The sequence below is a fragment of the Scyliorhinus canicula genome, chromosome 3 (assembly GCF_902713615.1).
Source record: "Scyliorhinus canicula chromosome 3, sScyCan1.1, whole genome shotgun sequence".
NCBI lineage: Eukaryota > Metazoa > Chordata > Chondrichthyes > Carcharhiniformes > Scyliorhinidae > Scyliorhinus > Scyliorhinus canicula.
This window is the reverse complement of record NC_052148.1, coordinates 75,734-89,452: the sequence shown is the minus strand read 5'-3', so window position 1 is coordinate 89,452 and position 13,719 is coordinate 75,734. Positions and strand designations below refer to the sequence as shown.

General features: G+C 57.3%; 1 protein-coding gene across 1 annotated transcript in view; it reads left to right on the top strand.

Annotated features, from left to right (window-relative positions):
* LOC119963589 (dynactin subunit 1-like) overlaps positions 1–13,719 on the top strand; it is a 160,521-nt gene that overhangs the window by 108,828 nt on the left and 37,974 nt on the right. The window contains exons 9-10 of the mRNA XM_038792919.1: positions 2,908–2,965; positions 3,066–3,218. Coding sequence (XP_038648847.1) covers positions 2,908–2,965; positions 3,066–3,218 — 211 coding nt within the window. The remainder of the gene's footprint in view (positions 1–2,907; positions 2,966–3,065; positions 3,219–13,719) is intronic.

Here is a 13,719-nt window from a genome sequence, read left to right as displayed (position 1 = left end):
CCTTCGCGCCCCCTCCCACCTTCGCCCCCCCGCTTTCGTGCCCCCTCCCGCCTTCGCCCCCGCCTCCCTCCTTCGCCCCCCCTCCCTCCTTCGCCCCCCCTCCCTCCTTCCCGCCCCCCCCGCCCTCCCGCCACCTCCCGCCCTCGCGCCCCCTCCCGCCTTCGTGCCCCCTCCCGCCCTCGCGCCCCTCCCGCCTTCGTGCCCCCTCCCGCCCTCGCGCCCCCTCCCGCCTTCGTGCCCCCTCCCGCCCTCGCGCCCCCCTCCCGCCTTCGTGCCCCCTCCCGCCCTCGCGCCCCCTCCCGCCTTCGTGCCCCCTCCCGCCTTCGTGCCCCCTCCCGCCTTCGTGCCCCCTCCCGCCTTCGTGCCCCCTCCCGCCTTCGTGCCCCCTCCCGCCTTCGTGCCCCCTCCCGCCTTCGTGCCCCCTCCCGCCTTCGTGCCCCCTCCCGCCTTCGTGCCCCCTCCCGCCTTCGTGCCCCCTCCCGCCTTCGTGCCCCCTCCCGCCTTCGTGCCCCCTCCCGCCTTCGTGCCCCCTCCCGCCTTCGTGCCCCCTCCCGCCTTCGTGCCCCCTCCCGCCTTCGTGCCCCCTCCCGCCTTCGTGCCCCCTCCCGCCTTCGTGCCCCCTCCCGCCTTCGCGGCCCCCTCCCGCTTTGGCGCCCCCCTCCCGCCTTCGCGCCCCCCTCCCGCCTTCGGCGCCCCCCTCCCGCCTTCGCGCCCCCTCCCGCCTTCGTGCCCCCTCCCGCCTTCGTGCCCCCTCCCGCCTTCGTGCCCCCTCCTGCATTCCCGCCCCCTCCCGCCCTCGTGCCCCCTCCCGCCCTCGTGCCCCCTCCCGCCTTCGTGCCCCCTCCCGCCTTCCCGCCCCCTCCCGCCTTCGTGCCCCCCCGCCTTCCTGCCCCCTCCCGCCTTGGTGCCCCCTCCCGCCTTCCCGCCCACTCCCGCTTTCGTGCCGCCTCCCGCCTTCGTGCCCCCTCCCGCCTTCCCGCCCCCTCCAGCCCTCGCGCCCTCTCCAGCCCTCGTGCCCCCTCCCGTCTTCCCGCCCCCTCCAGCCCTCGTGCCCCCTCCCGCCCTCGTGCCCCCTCCCGCCTTCGTGCCCCCCTCCCGCCTTCGTGCCCCCTCCCGCCTTCCCGCCCCCTCCCGCCTTCGTGCCCCCCCCGCCTTCCTGCCCCCTCCCGCCTTGGTGCCCCCCTCCCGCCTTCCCGCCCCCTCCCGCTTTCGTGCCCCCTCCCGCCTTCGTGCCCCCTCCCGCCTTCCCGCCCCCTCCAGCCCTCGCGCCCTCTCCAGCCCTCGTGCCCCCTCCCGCCTTCCCGCCCCCTCCCGCCTTCGCGCCCCCTCCCGCCTTCCCGCCCCCTCCCGCCCTTCGTGCCCCCCCCGCCTTCCCGCCCCTTCCCGTCCTCGCGCCCCCTCCCGCCTTCGTGCCCCCTCCCGCCTTCGTGCCCCCTCCCGCCTTCGTGCCCCCTCCCCGCCTTCGTGCCCCCTCCCGCCCTACGGGCCCCCTCCCGCCTTCCTGCCCCCTCCCGCCTTCGTGCCCCCTCCCGCCTTCGCGCCCCCTCCCGCCTTCGCGCCCCCTCCCGCCTTCCTGCCCCCTCCCGCCTTCGCGCCCCTTTCCGCCTTCCCGCCCCGTCCCGCCTTCCCGCCCCCCTCCCGCCTTCGCGCCCCCTCCCGCCTTCGTGCCCCCTCCCGCCTTCGTGCCCCCTCCCGCCTTCGTGCCCCCTCCCGCCTTCGTGCCCCCTCCCGCCTTCGTGCCCCCTCCCGCCTTCGTGCCCCTCCCGCCTTCGTGCCCCCTCCCGCCCTCGTGCCCCCTCCGCCTTCGCGCCCCCCTCCCGCCTTCGCGCCCCCTCCCGCCTTCGCGCCCCCTCCCGCCTTCCTGCCCCCTCCCGCCTTCGCGCCCCTTCCGCCTTCCCGCCCCGTCCCGCCTTCCCGCCCCCTCCCGCCTTCGCGCCCCCTCCCGCCTTCGCGCCCCCTCCCGCCTTCGTGCCCCCTCCCGCCTTCGTGCCCCCTCCCGCCTTCGTGCCCCCTCCCGCCTTCGTGCCCCCTCCCGCCTTCGTGCCCCCTCCCGCCTTCGTGCCCCCTCCCGCCCTCGTGCCCCCTCCCGCCTTCGCGCCCCCTCCCGCCTTCGCGCCCCCTCCCGCCTTCGCGCCCCCTCCCGCCTTCGCGCCCCCTCCCGTCTTCCCGCCCCCTTCTGCCTTCGCGCCACCTCCCGCCTTTGTGACCCCTCCCTTGCGGCCTATCCGTCCCCCCTCCCTCTGTTGTCCTTGCCTTGTGCTTCACGATCCCCACCTTCCTCCCCGCTTTATCTCTCTCTCCTCCTCTCACACTCCTTCCCATTATATCCCCATAATTGTTAAATGGAAAGGTTGAGGCAATAGGCCAGGTTAATGATTTGCGTAAAGACAAGCTGAGCGGTAGAAACGGTAACAGTTTAACGGTAAAGGAGAGAATGAGGCCCTTGTGGGCAACGAGAGTCACAAAATCAAACTGAATTCACTGTCTGAATGCACAATGTATCTGGAGTATTTATAATCACCTTTATTGTCAGACGTAGGCTCACATCAACATTGCGGTGAGTTCCTGTGTCGGAGAGCCAGTGGCACCATCACCAGGGAATGATTTTGATTGATCGCCATTGAGGTGTGGTTCAAGGTGATCAAGGATGGAACATGAATGGCCCAGCAGACAGTCTGACAAAGGGGATGGAGTGGCCCTGATGAGGAAGATTGATGAGAATAGCGTTGTGCCCTCGGTAGATCAGGAAAGCCAGTCAGTCTGGCTGGAAATTAGGAAGGGCAATAGTCTGAAAACACTGGTAGCTACTCGCTCCCCTAACGGTAATGCACTGCCTAATATCAGCCAACAGGAACGGAGCCTGAAAGACGGGCAACATTTTCAAATGTATTTCTTCATTCTCTCCAGGTCTCTTCCTACTTTGAAGACATTTTTGCCTCTTGGCCCTGATTTGCTGCTGGAGCCTGTACTCTCTGACCCTGTGTCACTCACGCTGCTGATCATTGGCTCTTTGTCCTTTCACTTTCATGCCCTGTGGTGAGCTTTGTCTCTCTCTTTGTCCTCAGGCTATTGAGATGGAGCTGCGTAAGATGGAGGTTCAACAAGCAAACCGACATGTCTCATTACTGACCTCCTTCATGCCTGATTCCTTCCTGAGGCATGGCGGTGACCACGATGCCATCCTGGTCCTTCTACTGATCCCGCGCCTCGTCTGCAAGGTAGGTCCAGCCAGAGAGAGCATTTTCCTGCTCAGCCCTCCAACTCTCTGAACAGGTTGGGGAGGTGAGGGGGAGGTTGGTGGGAGGGGGAGGTTGGTGGGATGGGGGGAGAGGGAGGTTGGTGGGAGGGGGAGGTTGGTGGGATGGGGGGAGGGGGAGGTTGGTGGGAGGGGGGGGATGGGGGGAGGGGGAGGTTGGTGGGAGGGGGGAGGTTGGTGGGATGGGGGAGGTTGGTGGGATGGGGGGAGAGGGAGGTTGGTGGGAGGGGGAGGTTGGTGGGATGGGGGGAGGGGGAGGTTGGCGGGAGGGGGAGGTTGGCGGGAGGGGGAGGTTGGTGGGAGGGGGAGGTTGGTGGGATGGGGGGAGGGGGAGGTTGGTGGGATGGGGAGAAGGGTGGGGAGAGGGGGAGGTTGGTGGGAGGGGGAGGTTGGTGGGGAGGGTGGGGGGGGAGGGGGAGGTTGGTGGGAGGGGGAGGAGGATGGGGGAGAGGGGGAGGTTGGTGGGAGGGGGAGGTTGGTGGGATGGGGGAGGTTGGTGGGATGGGGGGAGGGGGAGGTTGGTGGGAGGGGGGGGGATGGGGGGGAGGGGGAGGTTGGTGGGATGGGGGAGGTTGGTGGGATGGGGGGAGAGGGAGGTTGGTGGGATGGGGGGAGGGGGGTGGGATGGGGGGAGGGGGAGGTTGGCGGGAGGGGGAGGTTGGCGGGAGGGGGAGGTTGGCGGGAGGGGGAGGTTGGTGGGAGGGGGAGGTTGGTGGGATGGGGGGAGGGGGAGGTTGGTGGGATGGGGAGGAGGGTGGGGAGAGGGGGAGGTTGGTGGGAGGGGGAGGTTGGTGGGGAGGGTGGGGGGGGAGGGGGAGGTTGGTGGGAGGGGGAGGAGGATGGGGGAGAGGGGGAGGTTGGTGGGGAGGGTGGGAGGGGGTTGGTGGGGAGGGGGGAGGGGGAGGTTGGTGGGGAGAGGGGGAGGTGGGTGGGGAGGGGGAGAGGGGCAGGTGGGTGGGGAGAGGGGGAGGTTGGTGGGAGGGGGAGGTGGGTGGGGAGGGTGGGGCAGGTGGGTGGGGAGAGGGGGAGGTTGGTGGGGAGGGGGAGGTTGGCGGGCTGGGGGGAGGTTGGTGGGAGGGGGAGGTTGGTGGGAGGGGGAGGTTGGTGGGATGGGGGGAGGGGGAGGTTGGTGGGATGGGGGGAGGGGGAGGTTGGTGGGGAGGGTGGGGGGGGGTTGGTTGGGAGGGTGGGAAGGGGTGAGGGGGAGGGTGGTAACCCTGCACATTCTTAACTTTCAGACACCTGCCTACTCCCCCCTCGAACACCTCGATCGAACCTCCTCCACCACACGTCCAGCCCGTCCACTCCAGACCCAAACCACTCGCTGGGTGGAAAAGATTTTTCTCACATCACATTTACTTCATTTGCAAATCATTTTAAATCTTTGCCTCTCATTCTTGATGCTTATACGAGGGGGAACAGTTTCTTCCCCGTCTACTCTGCACAGTCTCCATCATGATTTCCAACATCTCTATCAAATCTTCTCTCAGCCGCCTTCTAAAGTTCTAAAATTTAAACTAATTCAGCAGGGGCATGGGAACCTGGATTGTAGTTTTGGGGTACGGGAGATTGAGAGTATAGAGGTCAGGAGCACAGATTTGACTTCGCAGGAGGGTGCCAGTGTTCAGGTAGGTGGTTTGAAGTGTGTCTACTTCAATGCCAGGAGTATACGAAATAAGGTAGGGGAACTGGCAGCAGGGGTTGGTACCTGGGACTTCGATGTTGTGGCCATTTCAGAGACATGGATAGAGCAGGGACAGGAATGGTTGTTGCAGGTTCCGGGGTTTAGGTGTTTTAGTAAGGTCAGAGAAGGGGGCAAAAGAGGGGGAGGTGTGGCGCTGCTAGTCAAGGACAGTATTACGGTGGCGGAAAGGATGCTAGATGGGGACTCTTCTTCTGAGGTAGTATGGGCTGAGGTTAGAAACAGGAAAGGAGAGGTCACCCTGTTGGGAGTTTTCTATAGGCCACCTAATAGTTCTAGGGATGTAGAGGAAAGGATGGCGAAGATGATTCTGGAAAAGAGCGAAAGTAACAGGGTAGTTGTTATGGGAGACTTTAACTTTCCAAATATTGACTGGAAAAGATATAGTTCGAGTACATTAGATGGGTCGTTCTTTGTACAATGTGTGCAGGAGGGTTTCCTGACACAATATGTTGACAGGCCAACAAGAGGCGAGGCCACATTGGATTTGGTTTTGGGTAATGAACCAGGCCAGGTGTGAGATCTGGAGGTAGGTGAGCACTTTGGAAACAGTGACCACAATTCGGTGACCTTTACGTTAGTGATGGAAAGGGATAAGTATACCCCGCAGGGCAAGAGTTATAGCTGGGGGAAGGGCAATTATGATGCCATTAGACATGACTTAGGATGTGTAGGTTGGAGAAGTAGGCTGCAAGGGTTGGGCACACTGGATACGTGGAGCTTGTTCAAGGAACAGCTATTGCGTGTTCTTGATAAGTACGTACCAGTCAGGCAGGGAGGAAGGGGACGAGCGAGGGAACTGTGGTTTACCAAAGAAGTGGAATCTCTTGTTAAGAGGAAGAAGGAGGCCTATGTGAAGATGAGGCGTGAAGTTTCAGTTGGGGCGCTTGATAGTTACAAGGAAGCGAGGAAGGATCTAAAGAGAGAGCTAAGACGAGCAAGGAGGGGACATGAGAAGTCTTTGGCAGGTAGGATCAAGGAAAACCCAAATGCTTTCTATAGGTATGTCAGGAATAAAAGAATGACTAGGGTAAGAGTAGGGCCAGTCAAGGACAGTGGTGGGAAGTTGTGTGTGGAGGCTGAGGAGATAAGCGAGATACTAAATAAATACTTTTCGTCAGTATTCACTCAGGAAAAAGATAATGTTGTAGAGGAGAATGCTGAGACCCAGGCTATTAGAATAGATGGCATTGAGGTGCGTAGGGAAGAAGTGTTGGCAATTCTGGACAAGGTGAAAATAGATAAGTCCCCGGGGCCTGATGGGATTTATCCTAGGATTCTCTGGGAAGCCAGGGAAGAGATTGCTGAGCCTTTGGCTTTGATTTTTAGGTCATCATTGGCTACAGGAATAGTGCCAGAGGACTGGAGGGTACCAAATGTGGTCCCTTTGTTCAAGAAGGGGAGTAGAGATAACCCCGGTAACTGTAGGCCGGTGAGCCTAACATCTGTGGTGGGTAAAGTCTTGGAGAGGATTATAAAAGATACAATTTATAATCATCTAGATAGGAATAATATGATTAGGGATAGTCAGCATGGTTTTGTGAAGGGTAGGTCATGCCTCACAAACCTTATCGAGTTCTTTGAGAAGGTGACTGAACAGGTAGACGAGGGTAGAGCAGTTGATGTGGTGTATATGGATTTCAGTAAAGCGTTTGATAAGGTTCCCCATGGTCGGCTATTGCAGAAAATACGGAGGCTGGGTATTGAGGGTGATTTAGAGATGTGGATCAGAAATTGGCTAGTTGAAAGAAGACAGAGGGTGGTGGTTGATGGCAAATGTTCAGAATGGAGTTCAGTTACGAGTGGCGTACCACAAGGATCTGTTCTGGGGCCGTTGCTGTTTGTCATTTTTATAAATGACCTAGAGGAGGGCACAGAAGGATGGGTGAGTAAATTTGCAGACGACACTAAAGTCGGTGGAGTTGTAGACAGTGCGGAAGGATGTTGCAGGTTACAGAGGGACATAGATAAGCTGCAGAGCTGGGCTGAGAGGTGGCAAATGGAGTTTAATGTAGAGAAGTGTGAGGTGGTTCACTTTGGAAAGAATAACAGGTCAATGGTAAAATTCTTGGCAGTGTGGATGAGCAGAGGGATCTCGGTGTCCATGTACATAGATCCCTGAAAGTTGCCACCCAGGTTGATAGGGTTGTGAAGAAGGCCTATGGTGTGTTGGCCTTTATTGGTAGAGGGATTGAGTTCCGGAGCCATGAGGTCATGTTGCAGTTGTACAAAATTCTGGTACGGCCGCATTTGGAGTATTGCTTACAGTTCTGGTCGCCTCATTATAGGAAGGACGTGGAAGCTTTGGAACGGGTGCAGAGGAGATTTACCAGGATGTTGCCTGGTATGGAGGGAAAATCTTATGAGGAAAGGCTGATGGACTTGAGGTTGTTTTCGTTAGAGAGAAGAAGGTTAAGAGGTGACTTAATAGAGGCATACAAAATGATCAGAGGGTTAGATAGGTGGACAGTGAGAGCCTTCTCCCGCGGATGGAGGTGGCTAGCACGAGGGGACATAGCCTTAAATTGAGGGGTAATAGATATAGGACAGAGGTCAGAGGTGGGTTTTTTACGCAAAGAGTGGTGAGGCCGTGGAATGCCCTACCTGCAACAGTAGTGAACTCGCCAACATTGAGGGCATTTAAAAGTTTATTGGATAAGCATATGGATGATAATGGCATAGTGTAGATTAGATGGCCTTTAGTTTCTGACTTCCCATGTCGGTGCAACATCGTGGGCCGAAGGGCCTGTACTGCGCTGTATCGTTCTATGTTCTATGTTCTCTCCAAGGAGAACAATCCCAACCTCTCCAATCCATCCTCATAATTCTCTGTGGAGAGAGACAATCATTTCCTTTACCTGCAAAATGTACGGGGCAGGTGCGATTTCCGGAACACAAACCATTGGTCTGATTGAACCCACGCTCATCCAATTCTCCTTGTCTCACCGAATCAGGGCACGCTGTAATACAGCACAGGAACAGGCCCTTCGGCCCTCCAAGTCTGTACCGATCATGATGCCAACCCTTTGCCAAAACCCTCAGTACTTCCTTGTGCCGTATCCCTCTGTACCCATCCTATCTGTGTGCACATTACCTGAAGGATGTGGATGCTTTGGAGAGGGTGCAGAGGAGGTTCACCAGGATGTTGCCTGGTATGGAGGGGGCTAGCTATGAAGAAAGGTTGAGTAGGTTAGGATTGTTTTTGTTGGAAAGACGGAGGTTGAGGGGGGACCTGATTGAGGTCTACAAAATTATGAGAGGTATGGACAGGGTGGATAGCAACAAGCTTTTTCCAAGAGTGGGGGTGTCAGTTACAAGGGGTCACGGTTTCAAGGTGAGAGGGGGAAAGTTTAAGGGAGATGTGCGTGGAAAGTTTTTTACGCAGAGGGTGGTGGGTGCCTGGAACGCTTTACCAGCGGAGGTGGTAGAGGCGGGCACGATAGCATCATTTAAGAGGCATCTGGACAGATATATGAATGAGTGGGAACAGAGGGAAGTAGACCTTGGAAAATAGGAGACTTGTTTAGATAAAGGATCTGGATCGGCGCAGGCTGGAAGGGCCGAAGGGCCTATTCCTGTGCTGTAATTTTCTTTGTTCTTTGTTTTTCTTCTTATCCATGTGTTTGTCAAGATGCCTTTTGAACGCCGTTAATGTATCGGCTTCCACAGCCTCTCCTGGCAACGCGTTCCGGGCACTCACCACCCTCTGTGTAAAAACCCTGCCTCACACATCTCCTCTAAACTTTGTCCCATAGATCTTAAACCTATGCCCCCAGTGACTGACCCCTCCACCCTGGGAAAGAGTGCCTGCCCATCCACTCTATCCATGCCCCTCATAATCTTGTAAACCTCTATCAGGTCACCCCTCAACCTCCGTCTTTCTAATGAAAACAGTCCGAGTCTATTCAGCCTCTCTGCATAGCTAACACCCTCCATACCAGGCAAAAGTTTAGAGTAGATGTATGAGGCACGTTGTTTTACACAGAGGGTAGTGGGTGCCTGGAACTCGCTGCCGGAGGAGGTGGTGGAAGCAGGGACGATAGTGACGCTTAAGGGGCATCTTGACAAATACATGAATAGGATGGGAATAGAGGGATACGGACCCCGGAAGTGTTGAAGGTTTTAGTTCAGACGGCAGCATGGTCGGCACAGGCTTGGAGGGCCGAAGGGCCTGTTCCTGTGCTGTACTTTTCTTTGTTCTACTCGAGGCTACCCCTGCCAATGTGATTAATCCAGTCAACATGCATATTAAAATCACCCATGATTACCATTCCTCTCTGCTCACAAGCCCTCATTATTTCTTGGTTTAGACTATACACCACTTTGGAAGTATTGCTCAGAGTCGGGAAATTACTCCTACCAAGGAGTTTTTCCCTTGTTTTTTATATCCACCCATATCGATTCAACATCTCGACCCTTAGTGGCAATATTATTTCTTAATATAGCCTTGACGTCATCTTTAACCAGTAAAGCAACTCCACTTCCTGTTCCAACCTGCCTATCCTTTCGGAATACGCAATACCCTTGGACATTTAACTCCCAGTCCTGGTTCTCCTGCAACCAAGTTTCAGTGATCCCCAAATCCCCATTTCTCTCTATTTGTGCTGTCAGCTCATTGGCCTTATTCGGAATACTGTGCGCATTTCGGTACAAAGTTTTTACACATGTCCGACTGATTTGTCTTTGCCTTGCAGGATTGTCCTGTGCACTACACTTTTCACACATTCTGATTTTTTTTTAATGTTTCCTTTCCCGTCCGTAGTGGTTAGATTGGCCCCACCTGTTCATACCGTTAATCCCTCCTCACATGCTGACCTGCTGCCCTGGTTCCCACCCGCCTGCCATATTAGTTTAAACCCACTGGATTGACACCAGCAAAGGTACCGCTAGGAAGCTGGAGACCCTCCAGTTTGGGTGCAGCCCGTCCTTTTTGAACAGATCCCACCTGCCCTGGAAGAGCTACCAAGGATCCAAAAATGTGAAGTCCTCTCTCCTGAACCAGCTCTTTAGCCACGTGTTCAGCTGTACTATTGACCTATTCCTCACCTCACTGCTATGTGGCACAGGGGGTAATCTCAAGGTTACCACCCTCGAGGTCCTGCTTTTTTAACTTTCTGCCTAATTCCCTAAATTCGCGTTGTCGGACCTCATCTCTTTTCCTGCCGATGACATTGGTTCCAATGGGCAGCACGGTGGCACAGTGGTTAGCACAATTGCTTCACAGCTCCAGGGTCCCAGGTTCGATTCCTCCCACAGTCCAAAGTTGTGCAGGTTAGGTGGATTGGCCATGCTAAATTGCCCTTAGTATTGGGTGGGGTTACTGGGTTATGGGGATAGGGTGGAGGTGTTGACCTTGGGTAGGGTGCTCTTTCCAAGAGCCGGTGCAGACTAGATGGGCCGAATGGCCTCCTTCTGCACTGTAAATTCTATGATTCTATGGACCATGACCTCTGGCTGTTTGCCCTCCCCTTTCGCTATGTGCTGTGCCTGCTCAGAGACATCCTCAGCCCTGACACCAGGGAGGCACACACCATCCTGGTCTTGTTCATGGCCACAGAACCGTCTGTCTGTGCTCTTAACTATTGAGTCCCCAAATACTACTGCTCGGCTGCACTTTGACCTGCCCTGCTACACTTTGACCCGCCCTGCTGCACTTTGACCCTCCCTGCTGCACTTTGACCCTCCCTGCTGCACTTTGACCCTCCCTGCTGCGCTTTGACCCTCCCTGCTGCACTTTGACCTGCCCTGCTGCACTTTGACCTGCCCTGCTGCGCTTTGACCCTCCCTGCTGCGCTTTGACCCTCCCTGCTGCACTTTGACCCTCCCTGCTGCGCTTTGACCCTCCCTGCTGCACTTTGACCCGCCCTGCTGCGCTTTGACCCTCCCTGCTGCGCTTTGACCTTCCCTGCTGCGCTTTGACCCTCCCTGCTGCGCTTTGACCCGCCCTGCTGCACTTTGACCCGCCCTGCTGCGCTTTGACCTTCCCTGCTGCGCTTTGACCTTCCCTGCTGCGCTTTGACCCTCCCTGCTGCGCTTTGACCTTCCCTGCTGCGCTTTGATCTTCCCTGCTGCGCTTTGACCCTCCCTGCTGCGCTTTGACCCTCCCTGCTGCACTTTGACCCTCCCTGCTGCACTTTGACCCTCCCTGCTGCACTTTGACCCTCCCTGCTGCACTTTGACCCTCCCTGCTGCACTTTGACCCGCCCTGCTGCACATCAGAGCCAGTTGTGGTGCCACTGTTCTGGCTGCTGCTTTCACCATCCCCATTTCGGCATCCTTGCCGAACAGTACCTAAAATGGTATACCTGTGTGAGAGGTGGATTGGCCATGCTAAATTGCCCTTATTGTCAAAGTAAGGTTAATGGGGGGGGGGGTTTACTGGTATAGGGTGGATACGTTAGGTTTGAGTAGGGTGATCATTGCTCGGCACAACATTGAGGGCCGAAGGGCCTGTTCTGTGCTGTACTGTTCTATGTTCTATGTCCCTGGGCATCATTTACACAGCTTCCAGCCATGCCAGTCTGTGTACCCATTCCCTGGGTTGACACCCGATGATTGGGAGCCATCATCATATACCTGTATAAAGAAAATGGCGATGATGTAGAGTTGCACAGCTAGAAGTTGCCCTGCAGTGAATTGGACATTGTTTTGCTGAAACATAATCAAAGCCTGCTTCTGTGAAACAGAAATGTAGGGGGTGGGGCTGGATTGGCTGGAAGTACCTTCTGAGGTTGACTGCAGTTTGATTTAAAGTGTCCCAATTTTATCAGAACTAAAATCCAGGCCCTGCCAGATTTATCGCAACTACATTCTTTGGTTCTGTCTTCACAAAGGGGCAGCACGGTAGCATGGTGGTTAGCATAAATGCTTCACAGCTCCAGGGTCCCAGGATCGATTCCCGGCTGGGTCACTGTCTGTGAGGAGTCTGCACGTCCTCCCCGTGTGTGCGTGGGTTTCCTCCGGGTGCTCCGGTTTCCTCCCACAGTCCAAAGATGTGCGGGTTAGGTGGATTGGCCATGCTAAATTGCCCGTAGTGTCCTAAAAAGTAAGGTTAAGGGGGGGGTTGTTGGGTTACGGGTATAGGGTGGATACGTGGGTTTGAGTAGGGTGATCATTGCTCGGCACAACATCGAGGGCCGAAGGGCCTGTTCTGTGCTGTACTGTTCTATGTTCTATAAAGGAGGACACAAATTATATCCCAGAAATGTTGGACAATACAGGGTTTAGTCAGAGGGAGGAACTGAAGGTGATCCATATCAATAGAGAAATGGTGTTGGGGAAATTGATGGGATTGAAGGCTGATAAATCCCAGGGCCTGATAGTCTATATCCCAGGGTGCTTAACAAAGTGGCTCTGGAAATAGTGGATTCATTGGTGATCATCTTCTGGGATTCTATAGACTGGGGAACAGTCCCTGCAGATTGGAGGGTGGCTCTCGCCACTCCATATTGGTAGTGGGGCATTTCGAGATTCCATTAGAAAAGATTTAATAGCAGAACACTTCGAAAACAGTGGCAGGATCGGACATGGATTTACAAAAGGGAAATCATGCTTGATAAATCTACTGGAATTCGTCGAGGATATGACGAAGAGTTGACGAGAGTTGACGAGGGGGAGCCAGTGGATGTGGTATATTTGGACTTTCGGAAGGCTTTTGACAAAGTTCCACATAAGAGATTATTGTGTAAAATTACAGCGCATGGGATTGGGGGAAGTGTATTGAGGTGGATAGAAAACTGGTTGGCAGAGAGGAAACAAAGAGTCGGGATTAATGGGTCCTTTTCACATTGGCAGGCAGTGGCTAGTGGGGTACCACCGGGATCGGGGCCGGTTTAACTCGGGGCTGGACGGCTGGGGGGGTGATGCAGAGCGAGGCAGCAGCGTGGGTTCAATCCCCGTACCGGGCTGGGGGGGTGATGCAGAGCGAGGCAGCAGCGTGGGTTCAATCCCCGTACCGGGCTGGGGGGGCTGGGTGGTGATGCAGAGCGAGGCAGCAGCGTGGGTTCAATCCCCGTACCGGGCTGGGGGGTGATGCAGAGCGAGGCAGCAGCGTGGGTTCAATCCCCGTACCGGGCTGGGGGGCTGGGGGGTGATGCAGAGCGAGGCAGCAGCGTGGGTTCAATCCCCGTACCGGGCTGGGGGGCTGGTTAGTGAGGCAGCAGCGTGGGTTCCCTCCCCGTACCGGGCTGGGGGGTGATGCAGAGCGAGGCAGCAGCATGGGTTCAATCCCCGTACCGGGCTGGGGGGCTGGGGGGTGATGCAGAGCGAGGCAGCAGCGTGGGTTCCCTCCCCGTACCGGGCTGGGGGGCTGGGGGGGGGTGATGCAGAGCGAGGCAGCAGCGTGGGTTCCCTCCCCGTACCGGGCTGGGGGGGGGGGGGTGATGCAGAGCGAGGCAGCAGCATGGGTTCAATCCCCGTACCGGGCTGGGGGGCTGGGGGGGGTGATGCAGAGCGAGGCAGCAGCGTGGGTTCAATCCCCGTACCGGGCTGGGGGGCTGGGGGGTGATGCAGAGCGAGGCAGCAGCGTGGGTTCAATCCCCGTACCGGGCTGGGTGGTGATGCAGAGCGAGGCAGCAGCGTGGGTTCAATCCCCGTACCGGGCTGGGGGGGGTGATGCAGAGCGAGGCAGCAGCGTGGGTTCAATCCCCGTACCGGGCTGGGGGGGGGTGATGCAGAGCGAGGCAGCAGCGTGGGTTCAATCCCCGTACCGGGCTGGGGGGGGTGATGCAGAGCGAGGCAGCAGCGTGGGTTCAATCCCCGT